Below are 19,789 nucleotides of genomic sequence, written 5' to 3'. Positions count from 1 at the left end.
AATTAATTCAGCATAAAATAGGGCAGTATCATTAAGGAAATGGTACAGTCTAACCTAAAAATGTTGTTTTAAATAACTCAAGATTCTTTCAACCTTAGAGACTTTCTGTGAAAGTACCACCATTTCTTTAAAAAGTTTCATGGAGCAGTGAAATGACATAACTATCAACCTATTGCAATCTAATGATTTCTGTATTGTACATTCAACCTATTTTACATCTATTTGTGGTGATTTTTTAAAAATAATGAAATATTGTAGCATCAATTTATTTAATTGTGATTTTTAAAAGGTTTTTAAGCAACCATGGCTTCTGTTACTCTCTTCAGAGCCATGGCATCTTCTACTGGATAGCAACAATTACAGAATAATTAGAAGTGTCTCACCTTCTCTGCACCATTGGGGCACTCAATTACCATGACTCCTTTCTCCCTCTCAGCAACCAAATGGAGAGGATCTACTTTCATTCAATAATTCCTTTTTGCTGATTGAGTCAAATGTGATACTTTTTCATAACTAGCCTGTTGCAATATTTTCAGGATCAGACTCAATAAAGATAATAGAAGTTATAGGTTTAAATATAATTCTCTTTAATCATAATAGGCATTCTATATTCGCTGAATATTCAAGATAGAAGCAAGGAAAATGGGGAGGATGGCTCCTTTTATATACAAGGGGCGGAGCCAGGAATGGGAGTGGTAAATTATGAATACATTAAAGCTCAAGTAATAAGTTAACCCCTGATGTTCCATATATACATTATTTACACATTAGAGAATAAGGCATTTACATCTGACAAATCCCCCTCTAAATGCCGGTTCGTTATACAACACCAGTTACATTCAGATTCAGGACAATATAATACATATAATTTAGAAGTTAAATATTTGTGTTGTTTAGAAGGTAAGGGTTTTGTTAATATGTCAGCTAATTGTTCAGAAGTATCACAGTGTATTGCTTTGATGAATCCGTCTTGAGATAGTTGTCTCACGTGCTTAAATTTTATATCAATATGCCTGGACCTTTGTCCAATTGCATCGGATCTAGAAATTTCAATGGCCGCTTTATTATCTTCATGCATAATAAAGGGTAAAGTAGGTTTCTTCCAAACATCTGTGATCAAATCATTGAACCATACAAGGTTATTTGCAGCTTTAGACAAGCAAACATATTCTGCTTCTGTGGTAGAGGTGGCTACCAGTTCTTGTTTACCAGTATACCAGTAAACTGGACAATCGTTCAATAGAAAAACATAACCAGAGGTACTCTTTCTGCATGATGTATCACCGGCCCAATCTGCATCAGCATAACAAGTAATTTTTGGTTCTTTGTCATTATTGGGTTCCAATATTAAACAAAAATCTAATGTACTTTTCAGATATCTTAAAATTCTTTTGACAGCTTCCCAATGATACAAGGTTGGTTTGCTAACATATCTTGACAATAAATTGAGAGGTAATGCAATATCTGGCCTAGTCCAATTAGATATATAAAGGAGTGAACCTATAATTGATCTGTAAAATGTGTTGTCTTTAAACTCAGGGGAAGATTCATCATTGTTTCTAAGAAAATCAGTTTGCATAGGTGTGTCACATGTTTTGGCATTATTTAAGTTACATTTGTTTAGGAGTTCAATGATTTTATCTTTCTGAGTAAGTTTGAATCCCCTTTTTGTTTTGTTAATTTGTACACCAAGGTATTTATTCACTCTACCTAGTGATTTCAATGAGAAGTGTTCGTTTAACTTATTTACAAAGATTTCCCTGCTCTCTTTATGCTTTCCAATATATAAAATATCATCCACATAAATTAATACAAATTCAATATGATCATTACTCTTTTTTACAAAGAAACAGTTATCAGCAGTGGTGGCGTTGAAATCCATGGTCTTTAGTACTTTTACCAAACAATCGTACCATCTTTTGCCAGATTGCTTCAATCCGTACAGACTCTTATTTAGTAACCAAATTTCGTTCTTATTAGTGTATTGACTGTGTGGTGCTCTTACATATATTTCCTTATCTAATTTTGCATGTAAGTATGCAGTCTGTATGTCATATTGAAACACGTCTAGATTGAGTGCAGATGCTACTACAAGAGCTGTTTTGACACTCTCTGTTCTCACTGTGGGTGAATATGTGTCAGTATAGTCTTCTGGATATTTTTGTGCATAACCTTGTGCAACTAGTCTGGCCTTGTATAAGGTATTACCTCCTTCTAAATTCTTAATTTTATAAATCCACCTGGTACCTATAATTGTTTTATCCTTAGGTGCGATCGCAGGTGTGAATACATTTAATCCTTGTAAACTTTTCATTTCTTTTTCCATAGCTAGTTCCCATTTTTCTCTTTCTTCATGGGGAAGTTTCAATACTTCCTCATATGTATTAGGTGTTATTTGTTCCCCATCCATATGCATAATATAATCTTTGTATTTATTTGGTATTTGGTTTCTATTATTTCTAATATTTCTTTCAGGTTTGCTATGGTTGTCATGCAAATATCTAGCTTCCTTTTTTGTTAATGTGTCTGTCTTTATTTTATGCTGACTATTTGTCCAAGTTTTGGTTTTGTTCTTACTTTTGCTAATATTTTGATTTTCTGTTGTTCCTTCCTCGCAAGGTATATTATCTTTGCTTTTATTAGGAAAAATTTCATTAAGGTGCAACTTAGACCAATTGGCCTGCTCATGAAACACAGCTGTTCTGGATACTATAAATTTGTTATTATTATCGATGAATCTGTACCCTTTGGTTCCAGTTTCGTATCCCATGAATCTTAATCTCCTGGATACGTTTTCTCCCTTTCTCCTCAATTGTTTAGGTATGTGCACGTCTGCAGTAACTCCAAATATGTGCATGTGTGCTAATTTAGGTTTTCTATTGTACATCACCTCATATGGTGTCTTATTCACAATACTGGACCATGTTCTATTTTGAGTGTAATTTGAATAATGTAAGGCTTCTGACCAAAATTGTTTGCCTAAACCAGCATCCTCTAATGTGCATCTAATCATGGTTTGTAGTGTGGAGTTCTTTCTCTCTGCAATCCCATTTTGAAAGGCAGAAAATGGATTGGACGTGAAATGTAGCATCCCTCTATCCTTTAACCATTGGGAGAATTCTTTAGACATGAATTCACATCCCCTATCTGTCATAATTTGTTTTATTCTGATATTATGTTGTGTTTCTATGCGTTTGTAGAATTCCTTAAATTTCTGAAAGGTTTCATCCTTGTGCTTTAATGTGTAAACAAAACCATAGCGACTGTAATCATCCACTATTGTTAGGAAGTAACGTTTTCTATAGGTAATTGATGGAGTTAATGGACCAACTAAGTCCATATGTACCAAATCAAAAATATTGTTAGTTGATCTGTTAGATTTTTTTGGTCTAGGACTGGTTTTTAGTTTGGTGGATTTACATACTGAGCATTCTAAATAATTTTCACAATTTTTTATTTTTACACCTTCTGCGTGTTCAGTCATTTTTTGCACTACAGGAAAGCTTGCATGTCCTAACTTCCTGTGTAAGATATGAGCACACTCATCATGAATTGGTTTACCTATTTTTGGTTTCTTCTCATTGTGTGTATTTTTGTTATCATGAGTTATTTTACATTCATCATTGTCACTGTTACTGACATTTTCATCATCTGCTTCAATACAATCTTCCATATTTGAATCAATGTTATGTAACCATCTTTCTTTGGTTATCAGATAGGGTAGACCCCCTTTTATCATCACAGTGCCTATATTTGTTTTGTTCTTTTCTATAGTTGCTTTCCCCTTTGAGAAAACTATATTGATGTCAGATTCTCTGCTTAGTTTTATAGCACTTAGTATGTTGTGAGGTATTTCTGGGATTAATAATACCCCCTCTATTTTCCCTAAACCAGGCAAGGTCACATTTCCTCTGCCTAATACTTGAACCTTTTCTTGATTAGCTACCTTTATCACAAACTTATCTTCTGTAAATGAAGATAATATACTTTTGTTATTAGTGGTGTGATTTGTTGCACCAGAATCAATAAGCCAATTATTGTTCTCATCTTGTTGTGTTTTGGTGCTGTCTTGTTTATTTAGCCCATTTAGTGACCCAGATTTTCTCTCTTTTGAATTTTCTCTACCCCCTCTACTTTCTCTGTAGTTTGGTGGGCTTCTATATTTGTGTCTATCTGTGGAAGATTGTCTGTAATTGTATTTGCTCCTATATTCTGGCCTATGTCTCTCCCTTGGGACTTTGGGACAGTCTCTTTTACTGTGTTCCCTGGATCCACAATTGTGGCATCTAAAGGCCTCATTATATTTATCTTGAAAGACTACTTTCCTAAAAGATTTGTGTTCTGTTTGGTTATTGGAACGATTTTTTCTTGAATTGTCTTCTGCTATCAATTTGTTAGATAGACTTTCTATTGATAAATATCCCAAATTAATGGTATCTAAGTGTGACATAAAGCTATCCCATGATGGATCAAGTGAATTGATAATAACACTTTTCATAGTTTGATCTGAAATCACTTCCCCCCTCAATTGCAGCTCAGCTCTTATTTTGTTTAGATTTATCAAATGTTCACTTATAGAAACCCCTGGTTTCACTCTAGAAGAAAAGAAATCCTTAGACATTCTTGTGGTTGTGGCTACGCTATCGCTGTGAAATAGATTAAACATGCATTGAATTATTTCTGATACAGTTAGGTTTGGTTTGATGCTATGATACATTGCAGGAGACACGCTAGAAATTATTATGAAAAATGCTCTATGATGTAAACAGTCTATTTTTAAAGTCCAAGGTCTTCTTGGAGGACTAGTTATAAAGAATAGTAAATTTTCTTTCATAAAAATAACCTGAAGCTGTTGGTACCACTCTTGTAAATTAATGCCATCAACTCTAAGTTTTGGGAAGTCACTGGGTAAGTTCCCCACATTATTCTGTCCATTACTTACAACCTGAGGCAGTCCGTGGTCTCTCAAGTGCAGGAAATTACAGAACGGCATTGGGATGCTTGTAACGAGTCTGCGCGGTTCTCTGGCCAGTTCAAGTCTTTCGGGGCCGTCTACGTAGTTTTGCACATGCGCGTTGCTCATTTCTTCTTTGGCGCCGTTGTGGAAGGTTCTCTCCATTTCAGCTCTCTCGATCCGCTCCTCTTCAGATGAGTCGGTCTCTGGCTCGGTTTTTGGGGCTTTGGTGATGGCGGCGGTTCTTCTCTTTCTCTTGTGTGTGCTGGCACTCGATTCTGTCTGCGGTGTAGGACGGAATCGGCATGGCTCTCTGGGCTCGGGTGTCGTAGTTTTCGAAGTCAGGATGGGAGCGTGCAGGTCTTGAGTTGTCGGTTTGATTGCTTGCTTCTTCGTTGATGTCTTAGAAATTTTCAATCTTGGCCCAAAAGCAGCAAAAAGTGTTTTCATTGCTGACTCTACTTGAGACTTTGTTAAATCGTCTTCACTATCTGATTTTGGTTCATCTGAAGAGTTTGAGACTTCTTTTTCACTTTCTTCGTCTGATAGCGTTTTTCGCGCCAGAAATTTTGAACTGAGCGTTTTGATTGGCTCTGCTTCACTCTCTTTTGAAGTTCGTTGAAACCAAGATGGCTGCCGTTCAAAATTTCGCGCGGGGTCACATCTTTTCTTTTTTACAACTATTTTCTCAGTAGTCATTTCACTCACAGTTTTTTGATCTTTGGGTTTTTCTTTAATGATGTTTTTCTCTCTCGCTGCTCCGCTGTTCCTCAGCATCTCCTGGAGGTCCGCGATGAGGCTTTCATCATTCTTTTGGCTTTTTAGTATTTTTAATATTTCTGACCTGAGTTCGTTATTTTCTATCTCGATTTCTTCCTGGTCGTTATTTTCACTCATCAGTTCTTCTTCTTCAGTGGTGTATTCTTCGGATTCTCTCGAAATCGCATTAGTGGATTCGTTGATCATCTCTTGATCAGTTTCTATTTCTTTGCTGTAGGCCCTGGTGTTGGGCCTATCTTTCTTGGACATTTTTAACTACTTATTGAGTCAATTAACCATCCTCTGCTACCAGCTTGTTGCAATATTTTCAGGATCAGACTCAATAAAGATAATAGAAGTTATAGGTTTAAATATAATTCTCTTTAATCATAATAGGCATTCTATATTCGCTGAATATTCAAGATAGAAGCAAGGAAAATGGGGAGGATGGCTCCTTTTATATACAAGGGGCGGAGCCAGGAATGGGAGTGGTAAATTATGAATACATTAAAGCTCAAGTAATAAGTTAACCCCTGATGTTCCATATATACATTATTTACACATTAGAGAATAAGGCATTTACATCTGACATAGCCTATCAGTTCTCTTAATTATCCCAAGTTTAATTTCTGGTCAGGTGGGGGAAAGCTTTAATTGATGGCTTTTTTCTGCAACAGGGTAGGTGTTAGGTAAGAACTGGGGAAATCAAAATGCAGTTCTACCATCAACCATGGCACACATTGGATCAAACTACCTGACAGATAAAACCATGTCAGCTGTCTTTGAGAAAAGATGGAAGAAGGGGGAAGAAAAAAAACCTTCTTGGAACACAAACTATTATATGAAAAATCAAGACACTTTATTATTAATCTTTATTTTTATTTTTTTAATTTAATTTATTTTTATAAGTAAATTTAATTTTTATTTTTAATTATTTTAAAATTATTTTTTTATTTTTACTTTATTTTTATATTTCACATTTAATAATTATTATATTTTAAAATAAAATAATTTTATTCAAATTAATTTATTCTAAAAATAGTAATTAGTATTTACTATTAAATATTAATAATATTTATTAATAATTTAATTTGATAGTTTAATAATAATTTAATAATCTTAATCAAATATAATATTTTTATTATGTTAAAATTACTTTATTTTTAATTATTAATTACATTAATTAAATTATTTATTAATTAAAATCAAGACACTTTATTATTAATCCTGCACCTTTAGTAATCAAAAACAATACTTGGGGTGAGCATACAAAGAAGAAATGACAAGCAAATACAAATTATAGAAGAATGGGGGGCTGGCAGAAAATTGTTGATAATATACTGTGCTACCTGTTATTATTATTATATTTAATTTTATTAACCACAGAAGAGTGCATCAGAAAAGCTAAAGAATTCTAACTGAGTTGCTTCTCAGAAGTGAAAATGAAATGTGTTCATTTTCTGAGATCTGGAATTATTTTACTTAAGATACAGAAAGGTTGATCTTACTGTAAATTCTTCTGATTTGCATTTCTTAGGGCAAAAGTAATTGTGAAGGACAAACACGTGTATTTCAAGCAGATTTTTGCATATAAACCATAAAGTGTGGGAGAGAAGAGAATGGTGCTTGTGTTTCTTTTGCCTCTCCATAACTATGGCAAGATGGACACTTGGGGTCCTCTGGTCTACTTGCAGCCTGATTGGCCTTTTCTCTATCGCACTGACAATTTTATTTCCTACCTGTTCTTCACAATCTTCCCCTCCTCCTCTCTTGCCTTTCCCATCCCTTTTCCCCTCCTCTCTGTTTTTCTTCCACTTTCTCCCCACCCTTCCCATCCCTTCTCCTCCAACTTTCTTCCCAAAGAAACCAAGAGTGTTAAGGATATTCTTGTCTCACAACCATTGTTGTGGATTATTGAGCAGAGTACCCTTTGAGTTTACATACGAAAGCGACTGAGAATGATTGTGAACAATAACAGTTAACATACAAACAAACTGGGTTTTGATAGTATTTTACTTTTAAGGAAAAAGCAAAATCATAGTCCAAAAACATTCCGAGTCATACACATATAAAGTGAGATAAAGATCAGTCCAGGGATATTTTCCAATATAAAGTCTTCTTACCAGTTGTAGAAAAATACAATAAAATAGATCTTCTTTAGTTTCAATCAGGAACAAAGTTCAATATAAAAATAGTCAATAAATATTAGAAAGCAATAAATAGCCATGATCAAGCAATGATCATGCAGAGAGATCAAATATAGAGTTACAGCATATCAGCAGGTAAATTGGTGTAGTGTCCACACAAACCATAATTCAGCCTTCCTTAAGTACATTGGCTACAGAGCTCAGCCAATCAGGATGCATGATGATGCAACACAGTTTTTAAAGCTACATAATACTTTTAACTACAAACACACAATGTTGGTTTATATATTGTCTGACCAACCAGTTGGGCAATGACAATTTCCTAACAAGGAGGCATCTTTTTTCTTTAAGAGACGTGTCTATGGTACTGATGCTCCCTCTAAACAACAAAATATTGCAATTTTGTCCATTTTTGGAATAGTAAATAACCCACTTTCTTGACTTGTTTGTTCCAAAAAGAGGTGATGCTTCTGTGTAGAAGTCTCTCTCTTCCTCTCGGTACTATTTTTCTACTCCCTCCTTAGTTGTCTTCTGTCCCTTTTTCTGCAATTATAACTGGAATTAGATGATCATCTCTGAAAATATCTGTCCAGGCTGTTAAAGCACCACCTACTGGAGATCAAATAAATGGCAGTGTCTTTTTCTTGCCACTATAAGGGGGAGCATCTGTATGTTTGTTTATTGATTGATTGATTGATTGATTGATTGATTGGTTCGATTTATATGCCACCCTTCTCCAAAGACTCAGGGCGGCTTACAATGCGTTAAGCAATAGTCTTCATACTTTTGTATATACCTGCTTAGTAGGGCTTTCACCCCCCCCCAAGTGGTGTTCTTTTTTATACAAAGTCAGCTTATTGCCCCCACAAACTGGGTCCTCATTTTACCTCATGTTGGGGAAAAGTAAACTATAGCAGCTTTGAATGTATTCAATTTTATGTGATGTTTGCATGTATTAAAAAGTTAAAAAGTCATAAATGCATGAAAACATAAAGATAAATTGTCTCATAATACTTTGGAATCTTGTCATTGCCCTTTTATGGAGGATAGCACAAAGCGCACCCCTTAAAGTGATGGAAAGTCTGCACCTTTGTTTTATCTATATCAACCTGTACTTAGAAAAGAATACAGCTCATTTCCTTCATATACTTGAGTGTAGATAAAACAAGAGTCCCTCAGCTCAAGCTTGCTTTTTATTAATTTATTCAGTTGCCGTGACAGTTTTAGTTTCTGTCCAGAAACAAAGGGTAGAAACTAATCAAGGACAGAAGCAACCTGGAACTAAGGAGAAACTTCCTAACATTGAGGACAATTAACCAGTGGAACAGCTTGCCTTCAGAAATTGTAGGTGCTTCGTCACTGGAGGTTTTTAAGAAGAGACTGAACAGTCACTTGTCTGAAATTGCATAGGGTCTCCTGCTTGAGCAGTGGACTGGACTAGAAGACCTCCAAGGTCCCTTCCAGCTGTATTCTGATTGATTGATTGATTGATTGATTGATTGATTAATATTACAGAAGCATTTGCCATTAACTTCTTCTGGATGTTTTTCAAGAGCCCCTTCAAACCTAAAGCTCAAGGTGATTCCTTGACCAAATAATAGTCAGGGCTGTTCCTTCTTAGCTTCTGAGGTTGTCTATAAGCTGCCACTTGATGAGATATTTGTAGAAGCAATATACCAGGATTATAGATGAACGGGAATGGGAAAACACATGCTTAGAGAGTTAGAACTGAAGGAGCTTCTTGGATGAGAAGCTAAATGTTTTCAAAGGAAAACAACAAAGTTCAATTGCCTTTTGAAAAAAGCACCTATGGGACATGCTTAGAGATATTTCTTGCTGTCCTGCAAAGGGACTATTACTACTAGTTCATGGCTGTATCCTCTGTATTATTATTATGATCCTCTCCATGAAGTGTTAATATTGTATGCTAAATTACATATTATTATGCTACAATTGTGCAAATATTTTTTCCCACAGGGTTTTCCTGCACAAGGAGCAGAAAAGGGAGAAGAAGGAATAACTGGCTTTCCAGGACAAAGAGTAAATATATAACAAAACCAAGCATTAATTATGTTCTACCTAATTATTTCCTTCTATACTAAGAATATGAAACCATTTTCAGTGGTGTTTCTGGTACAGGTGGTCCTTTTCTAACTACCACAATTGGGACTGGCAACTTGGTTGTTAAGTGAAACAGTCACTATGTCTTTGCTTAGGATTTTACATTGGACAGTGCTTACTAACTGACTAACTGATTGTAGTGGCAAATACACGATGAGAGAGTGGGGGAGATATGCCATTTGGGCATTGGTCACAAAATTTCAGCATCATAACTACAAAGGGTTGCAGTCTGAAGCAAGCACTAAGTAAGGACTACTTACTTACCCTATTCATATTTTGGTTGGATTTTCTTGTTGTTTTGCACATGTTCTGAGAGTCTGTTCTGAGAGTTCTGAGAATCATATTTATCATCAGAAAGGAATATCCTCAAGTGAAACTGATAGGGAGCTTAGACTATTTCTCCTTTTCTAGTACTAAGCATCTCATTCAAGCCTGGGTAAAGGAAGCATTTGTAGCCCAGATTTTTGTTGGAGGCACACAGTAATCTTCATCATGTGAAAGAGTATTCAATTGCTTTAGCCAAGATGTACAGTATTTTAGTGAGTGTTTAAGCTTCTGGTAGATGAAAGTGTGGGCGCTAGACACTGGAAAGTTGAGCAGACAATGAAAAATCAAGATAGTCTTTATTGGACTCTTTGTGACTAAATGGAAATATCTGTGAGGTTTTCTTGGCAACCATAGAATGATTTGCCATTGTGTCTTCTGGTTTTGTTTATTTATTTGTGGGTATAAACTCTATCATCAGTGTCAGATGTTTGGTGGTAAAAGGTGGAATTCACATTCAAAGCTAAGGCATCTGTCACTTCAGTCTCCTTTGTTCATTGTCATGGCCATCAAAAATATCAGTCTGATGGTCACTTTTAACTTTTGGGGGTTCATAAATATTTGAAATATATCCCAGTATCCCCCATAATGTAGTTAGGATAAAATAAGCAGGTATCATTGATATAACCATTCCTATTTAATGTTCTTTTCTTTTAAAACATAGTTGGGATAATTTAGCTTAATTCACAATAGAATAAAGTTGGATCTCCAGTACTGTATATTCATGTAGGCATAAATGTGCATAGGATGTATGTACAAAAATTCTGTCAAAGCACCCATTGAATTTCCAGTATTTTTACCTGATAGTGATGGACCATATTGATATGTTTTTGGTGAATTTAGTCTGTTCACATGTAATGTAGCCTCCACAGCTAGGCATTCAGATGATAGCCAAGAAATATTGGAAAGTTTCATTTCATTCTTCATATTATATATGAAATTGGGCCTTCATAAAGTTTAATTTCAATAAAATCTATTTTTTTTTTAAATTTGATTTATATGCCGCCCTTCTCCGGAGACTCAGGGCGGCTTACAATGCGTTAAGCAATAGCCTTCATACTTTTGTATATTTATACAAAGTCAGTTTATTGCCCCCACAAACTGGGTCCTCATTTAACCTACCTTAGAAAGGATGGAAGGCTGAGTCAACCTTGAGCCTGGTAAGATTCGAACCTGCAGTAATTGCAGGCAGCTGTGTTAACAGGGTGCTTTAAACCACTGTACTACCAAGGCTCCTTGGTATTTTAAAGGAATTGATAATAAATATTTAATAACATGGTTCTGTTTGTTAATGTTTATAGGGTTTACCAGGAATCAATGGCCTAAAAGGAGCTGAAGGAGATGTGGTAAGTATGAAGTCCCAGAATCAGGTTGCTTTTTAGAAAGAAAGATAACTTAAGGACATTTTAAAAGGAAAATTGCCTCTTTCTCCTTATAGCCACCGTGCACTGAGATATGCTTCTTACAAAGCAAGAGAACTGATAGGGGAAAAAGTAAGACCAGCCCTAAATGAGCAGCAGATCAGTAAAATGATTAGTATCAGAGGAGGCATGCCCAAAAAAGATGACAAAAGCAGCTAACAAATAGAAGGAGGAGGGATCACATAGTAAATAGTAGGTCTCACCCAAAAAAAGAATGAAGTTCGATAAAATGTTGAGCTTACTTTCCAATTTCATCAATTATTTTAAAGTAGAGATGGGGTAGTATATTTCCCCGGACCAACTATCATCTTACCAAGTCCACCTACCTGGCCCTACTCAGTTTTGGCTCTGAGCACTCTCACTGCTGTAATGCAGAATAAGGAGCAGAAGCAGGCATGTGGAGTTTGGTTAAAATAAATCTTGCTATTCTTTTTGATTTTCATTTCAGGGTCTCCCAGGAAATTATGGAATCCGGGGCATTCCTGGTCAGAAAGGGATGACGGTAATTATTCTTAATTGTATGTTAAACCCTCAAATAACTACATTGTAGGCAGGTTACAAGAAATATATAAAACAATAGTTAATTGGTTTCCATATACAGCAACCTTACTGACTGAGATACATTATTTATAAATTGATCCATTTCAAGCTGAAGTTTGTTTGTTTTTAATATTGCCCCAAGCATCATTTTCACAAAATCTAGGCTTGCCATTTTATAATTTCCCCTTGGATGATCACCCCACTCCATGCTTCCTTCCTTGTAATATGCCAGCCATTGTCCTCACACAAGAAAGGATTATCCACATCTCTACTACTTATCTTTTCCCTTACTGACAATGGTGGCTTTCAGTTGGGTGTGTGAATGTTTGTCTGCTGAGAGTTACTAAGCAATTATCATTCAAGGTCAGATCAATTGAACAGCATCAGATATGGCAAAATGCCAAATGTCCTGGTCTGAACAGTCTGAACAGACCCTGTATAAGTGTTTTAGGTATGTAGGCTTATTAAATATAAACATGAATATGCTAGAATACCTGATATAAGAGTTACCCGGTGGCAAGATGGATGGCCAATACATTTAATAAATAAAATATGATTTGCTTAATATTATGTATGCCCCTGTTTTTTCTCACTATTATTTTTAGCCTTTCTTCAAGCATTTATCAGGGTTCCAAGTAACACCCCCAACAAAAGAAGATGCCGAGGCTCGAAATTCCTCAACGCTCCATTTTATTAGGGATGTCATATTGGCACATTTGGGAAAACCCGAATCTGAAAGTTTCTCGGTTTTCCCCACCCAAGTGAAAGTTCAAGTCCCTGCCCAGCACCCATATGTCCATCACATGATCCAATCATACACTGACCAAACTGGAGATACCTTCCAGTCACCCAACTCCAGATGCCAGGGCAGTGCATCCTTGACTCTCTGAGAAAGGAATGTTATTTTGACTATATATCTCCCATACTCCATACAATCCCCCCTCCTATTTTTCCACAGTAGAAAATGTGGTAGGCTTGAAGGCCCAACATAAGATATGGCTTCCAGGCCTGACAGCATTTTTGCATAATTTGATTATGGTTTCTATTTCCTCCTTTATGGCCTTGCTTGCAAAACTTACATATTTATTATTAAGGAAAGGGCATGGTATGACTTAAACAATGACCAATTGTAGCTGGTGTCTCTCTACTTATAAGCTAAGATTTTGAAGTCTAAAACTTGCATAATGTTGGAGTAGCCAAGCAAGAATAAATTGGGAAAATTGATGGGTGAAGGTAAGAAACTAGTAAAACAATGTATCATGGTATTATTGTAATATAAGTACTGTTCACTTACTATGGGGATATTTTAGCCTCTGTGTGAAGAGTAAAAAAAAAATTTTTTTTTTAATTTGATTTATATGCTGCCCTTCTCCAGAGACTCAGGGCAGCTTACAATGCGTTAAGCAATAGCCTTCATACTTTTGTATATTTATACAAAGTCAGCTTATTGCCCCCACAAACTGGGTCCTCATTTAACCTACCTTAGAAAGGATGGAAGGCTGAGTCAACCTTGAGCCTGGTAAGATTCAAACCTGCAGAAATTGCAGGCAGCTGTGTTAATAACAGGGTGCATTAAACCACTGTACTACCAAGGCTCTTGAAGAAAATGAAGAAATATTATAGTAACTGATAAGAATAAAATGCAGTATTATGGAAATTATTGGGTCTGTGGCAAAATGAAGGTTCTTCATGCCTTATTTTCTCATTCGTAATGAAATTAGTTGATTTTCAAGTATGTACTAAATTAGCTTAACTAAATTTGTATTTCTATAGGGAGAACCTGGAGATAAAGGAATTCGAGGGCCACCAGGTCACGCACAACAACCCACACTTATAAAAGGTGCTGCTTTTATTCCTTTTGAATATTGCTATGTGGCTTAGCAGTTTTTTGGGAAAGTGTTAAATATATTAATGTGAGATAATCTGGAGTTATCCTTATATAGCTGAAGTTTAAACTAAATTTGGGGGTTTTCCAGGTGTACCTGGTGACCGGGGAATGGATGGCATTCCAGGCCCCAAGGGAGAGAGAGGAACCAAAGGCAGTCCTGGCCCACCTGGTGCAGAAGGTGCATCATTTGATGGTAATTTTCTGATATAGTGCATTGATTCTGGAGAAATATATTCATTTTTATCCAGTCTATAATAATTGAACTTTTCCTCGTAATGTCATTATAAGTGCTAATGTGGCTTGGCTGATTTCCTTTGATCTCTGCAGCTGTTTATACAATCCAGGCACATTTTCATAACAAATGCTTCTTTTTTACTGCTTTGAATAGATTGTATGTGGACTGTGTTGCTTTGAAGATAAAGATTAATTAGAGAAATCAAAAGTCTTGGCAATAATCCAGTAAGCATGCAATTGTAGCTCTTTTCAGCACTGCGACTCTACCATCATCTTCATCATCCATAAAATGGAAAAAAAAAAAGGGAATCCAACTTGAGCAATTATTAGTTTTATAACTATAATGAAAGAAGATTTATTTACAAGAAATATTTTTAAAAGATAGTTGAAGCCTAATGTTTAACTAGCAATATCCTGTAAGAAGGCGAGTCAGCAACTATGTGCTTTCTGGGACCTCAGTATCCATCATTCTGTTCATTGCTCTGTCCATCAGCCCTCTCTGGTCACTCACACATGTGCCTGTACTCACACAGCTCAGTTCACCTTCATTGCTGTGTGGCACATCTGCCCGTCCCTCACCCCCATGGTCCCTGATTCGCTCACTTGCCTGGATCAGTTCGCCTCCACCATCACCGGCCCGCTTGGTGCCCCCCTTTGGTCACTGGCTCACCTCTGTGCCTGGCATGGTCAGACTCTGCCGCCTCCTGGTCATCTGACCCCCCTCTGGCCTCTGGCTTGTTCCCTTGACTGACATGGTCAGCTTCTGCCATGTCATGGGTCATCTGGAAACAAAAGTGGAAGGAAATGGCCTCAGTTTAGCAATCTCTTAGACAAGAAGCAGACAGATGAAGAAGGGGAATAAATCCCTTATCTCCTGCTACTCTTTGTTGTCTAAAATTCATCAGGTACTAAAAGGTCATTGCCATTGAATTTGCACTTCTAACAGAACTCAGTTATAAAGATATCTGTAAAGGGTATCTTTAATATAAGTACTTCACTTCAAATATTTAAAGACTTTTATGGGTATCTGATTTTTTAAACAACTTTTAGCAACACTAACAGAATAACAGAGTTGGAAGGGATCTTGGAGGTCTTCTAGTCCAACTGCCTGCTCAAGCAGAAGATCCTATACCATTTCAGATAAATGACTGTCCAGTCTCTTTTTAAAAGCCTCCAGTGATGGAGCACCCACAACTTCTGAAGGCAAGCCGAGAACAGTGATAACACTGAGTGGTGTGGAGACATTGTTTGGTTGATTGGTGCCTTAGATACTGTAGAAATCTCTACTGGTATCACTGGACAACAAAATTTTGCTTCCTGAAGACTTTTGTGTGTATCTTATAGATTTTTGGCTGCTAAACCTTAATCTATCATGTACCGTTTTATAGAAAACTTCTGTTTTTGTGATTTTGTATGTATATTTTCAGTTTAATCATTTTCGCTTGCATTATAAGATGCTTTGTGTAGCTCATGCATGTCCAGGACATATTGCATAATATTTGTGAAACTGGTATAGACATGCTAGGCTGGCTGGATGCTGCATCTGCGTAGGCGTGTTAGGCTGGCTGGATGCTGCCTGGAAAGGCTATTAAAGCAGTTCGCATGCACAGATGCTATTCATTTTGTTGGTATCAGTTTCCATTAATTTTGATGTAATTGTTTCAAGGCATAGCACTATCTGTGTACATGTAATTTACATAACAAGTAAACCAGTTATAAACTTGTTATAAGATGATTGGTGACAGGAGAAATATCTCACCAATGTCGGAACAGCCATGATACATTCCGCTACAAACCTCAAAGATCCACCCTGACTAGGCTTGTTAAGAAAGCGTAGGAACTGTATTTTGGTTGTAAGATTGGTGACCAGGATAAAGCCTGGGTTCCTCACATTTGTTGTACAAAATGATCTTAGAACTTGGCTCAAGGGAACTCGGAAGTCAATGCGATTTGCTGTTCCAATCATATGGTGAGAACAGAATGATCCTGTGACAACTACTTCTGTGTGAGTAATGTTGCTGGTTTCTCTGCTAAAAATATGAAATAAATTAAATATTCCAATCTGCCTTCAGCCATGAGACCAGTGTCACATGACAACAATCTTTCAGTACTGAAGCCACCAGAGAAATGGAACTTAGATGAAACAGACAAAGATGCTGCAGTGCACCAGCCAGGCATGGACAGTGACAATGATCCAGATTTTGAACTGTGTATGTCTGGTGAGTCACATCTCATTACACAGTCAGAGTTAAAGGACCTGATCAGGGACTTAGGTTTGTCAGAATCAAAAGCAGAACTACTGAGTTCAAGACTGCAAGGATGGTGTTTGATATCAACAGGTAAGAAAATTTCTGTCTTTTAAAGCCACCAAGATTATTTAACAATTTTTTTAGCACAGGTTGACGGCCTCATTTTCTATACTGACATTGACAGTTTGTTCCCAACTTTGGATTGCAAGGATGACCCACTAGATGGTGTCTCTTTATTGATTCATCAGTGTTAAGCCTCAAGGCTATCTTATTACACAATGGCAATTTATATCCCTCAGTGCCTGTTCACTATGCTGCGCACATGCATACTGTACAAAAACATGAACTGTTATTGAAGCACATCCAGTACAACTGGAATATCTACGGAGATCCAAAAGTAGTGGCTCTGCTGCTTGAAATGCAGCTCGGATATACCAAGTACCGTTGTTACATATACAAATAGGACAGTTGTGCAAGGGAGTCACATTACTTTAAAAAGAAGTGGTCATTCTAAAAGAATTTGGTTCCAGGACAGAAAAATGTGATATACAAATCACTTGTTGACCCGACAAATATATTTTTGTTTCCATTTTACATAAAACTCAGACTGATGAAAAATTTTGTGAAAGCAATAACAAGGAAGATGAAGATTTTTGTTATTTGAGATAGATGTTTTCAAAATAACTGATGCCAAAATTAAGGAAAGCATTTTTGTTGGTACACAGATCAGATATTTCATAAATGGCAAGTGCTTCACAGATCTGTTAGTGGGGCCAGAGGAAATAATTCAAGAATTTCAGAGATAATTTTCTTGGCATCTACGGAACACCAAATGACATTCAGCTGATTGACAAACTTCTTACAACGTACAAAACCATGAAGTTAAAAAAAAAAAAAAAAGGACCGTGAAGAAAAAAGGCATGTGTTGGTGATAGGAGACTCACTTCTTAAAGGAACAGAATCGGTCATTTGTAGAAGAATTTAACCTTCAAGGCTAGGATGTTGTCTCCCAGATGCAAAGATCAAAGATGTGACAAGCTTACCAAAATAATCAAGCTCACTGATTATTATCTTTTTCTCCATTGATTTGGGAGGAATGATGCAACAAAATCCCAGAGTTGGTCTCCTCTGGGTCCCGTCAGCTAAACAATGCCGGTTGGCAGGCCCGCGGGGGAGGGCCTTCTCTGTGGCTGCCCCAGCTCTCTGGAACCAGTTACCTCCTGAGGTCCGGACTACCCCCACCCTATTGGCCTTCCGGAAAGCGGTGAAGACCTGGCTTTTCCGGCAAGCCTGAGGCCGTTGATCTCGCTGTTCAATCTTGCGAGATCCAGCCATGGATGGTGTGCATGTGTTTTTAATGTTTTTAAAATGCTTTTATAATGTTTTTTATTTTATTTTATGTTCATTGTTTGTATTATTTTGTTGTAAGCTGCCCAGAGTCCCTTGGGAGTTGGGCGGCATAGAAATATGATAAATTAAATTAAATTAAATTAAATTAAATTAAATTAAATTAAATTAAAAACTTGAAATTAATATCAAAGAACTATGAGCAATTAGGCTGGAAAGCCAAAGAGGTAGGAGCACAGGTGGTGGTCTTCTGTACTTCCGATAGAAGGTCACCATCCAATGAGGGATGTAGGCAATGTAAACCATGGTCTAGGAATCATGGCTCATGATTTAGCTACTAGAAGTAGCTGAAGTAAATCACAGCTCAAGGGATGGTGCTTTTGAGAGAATTTTGGATTCCTAGACCATGGTTTACATTACCTACAGGAAGGGCTTTTGACAGGGGATCGACTAAGCCTCACAAGAACTGGGACACGTGTTTAGAAAACAATTGATTCAGTTTATCTGAAGGGCTTTAAACTAAAATGGGAAAGAAATGGAAACCATCTTTAGGGCCTAGCCCCAAGCATAAACTTCAAGTCAGTCAATCAGACAATGATTGGGAGTGAAGAGAAGAAAGGCGAACTCAGGTATAAAACAGGAGATAAGGGAAGCAAATGCAAGGTCAGTCAAAAAGGAATGAGATGCCTATACACTAATGCTCAAAGTATGAGGAACAAACAAGATGAACTTTTGAAGACAGGTACAATATTGTTGCTGTTATTGAAAGTTGGTGGGATGGAACATATCCTGATAACTGAGAGACAAACTCTGCAACTAGTGAGAGATTAAATAGGTTCCTGATGTGAGTAGCTGACAACTTTGTCATCCAAAAGGTAGAGGAGAGAACTAGAAGGTAATCTATACTGGACTTAATTCTTATTAGTAGGGATGAAATGATAGAAGGGGTAGAAGTTGTAGAAGGGGAAGAGTGACCATGTCATACTAGAAGTCAACATTATGCAGACACAAGTAATCAAATGAACTAGGGTTTTAGACTTTAAGAAAGTTGAGTTCAACAAGCTTAAAACAGAGATTAGGAAAGATTCCATGAATAGAAATCCTAAAGGGAAAAACAAGTCAAAATGCTCAGAAATTCTGAAAAATGAAATTATAAAAGCACAATCAAACACAATAATCCAGAGAATAAGAGACCCCAGATAAAACCATCATGGTGCAGAAAGAACTCTCTGACGAACTGAGGGACAAAAAGGACAAATATGAAAAATGGAAGGAAGGACACATAACTAGAACAGAATTCCAGCAAATATCCCAAATCTGCAAGGATGGAGTCAGGGAGCTAAGGCCCAGAATGAACTAAGACTTGTGACAAATACAAAAAATACCCCAAAAGATTTATTTCAATATCTAAGGAATAAGAACGAAGTCAAGGAAATGATTGGGCCACTAATGAGAAATGATGGCAAGACAGTGACAGGCATCAGGGAGAAAGTGGAACTGCTTAATACCTTCTTTGCAACTGTCTTCATAGAAACGGGAAAAAATAGTGCAACCTATGGAAAGCAACAAGTGAGGACAGAGCAGGAATGCAAGTCAAACTAGGTAAGAAATGGTAAGAAAACATGTATCCGCTCTAGATGAGTTCAAATCGCCAGGACCAGATGGTTTATATCCCACGTTTCTGAAGGAGCTAGCAGATACAATCTTGGAAACATTGAACAAAATATTTCAGCGCTCTGGAGCACAGAGGAACTATCAGAGCGCTGGAAAAGAGCTGATGTGGTTGCAATCTTTCAAAAAGGGAA

General features: G+C 36.7%; 1 protein-coding gene across 1 annotated transcript in view; it reads left to right on the top strand.

The window, feature by feature from the left end:
- COL4A2 (collagen type IV alpha 2 chain) overlaps positions 1-19,789 on the top strand; it is a 226,075-nt gene that overhangs the window by 137,262 nt on the left and 69,024 nt on the right. The window contains exons 15-19 of the mRNA XM_070933134.1: positions 9,838-9,900; positions 11,607-11,651; positions 12,175-12,228; positions 14,040-14,106; positions 14,243-14,347. Coding sequence (XP_070789235.1) covers positions 9,838-9,900; positions 11,607-11,651; positions 12,175-12,228; positions 14,040-14,106; positions 14,243-14,347 — 334 coding nt within the window. The remainder of the gene's footprint in view (positions 1-9,837; positions 9,901-11,606; positions 11,652-12,174; positions 12,229-14,039; positions 14,107-14,242; positions 14,348-19,789) is intronic.

The sequence above is a fragment of the Pituophis catenifer genome, unplaced genomic scaffold (assembly GCF_029215685.1).
Source record: "Pituophis catenifer annectens isolate HBS135680 unplaced genomic scaffold, rPitCat1.0.hap2 SCAF_1, whole genome shotgun sequence".
Classification (NCBI taxonomy): Eukaryota; Metazoa; Chordata; class Lepidosauria; order Squamata; family Colubridae; genus Pituophis; species Pituophis catenifer.
Note: the sequence above shows the minus strand (reverse complement) of the source record. Positions and strands in the feature narration are given on the sequence as shown.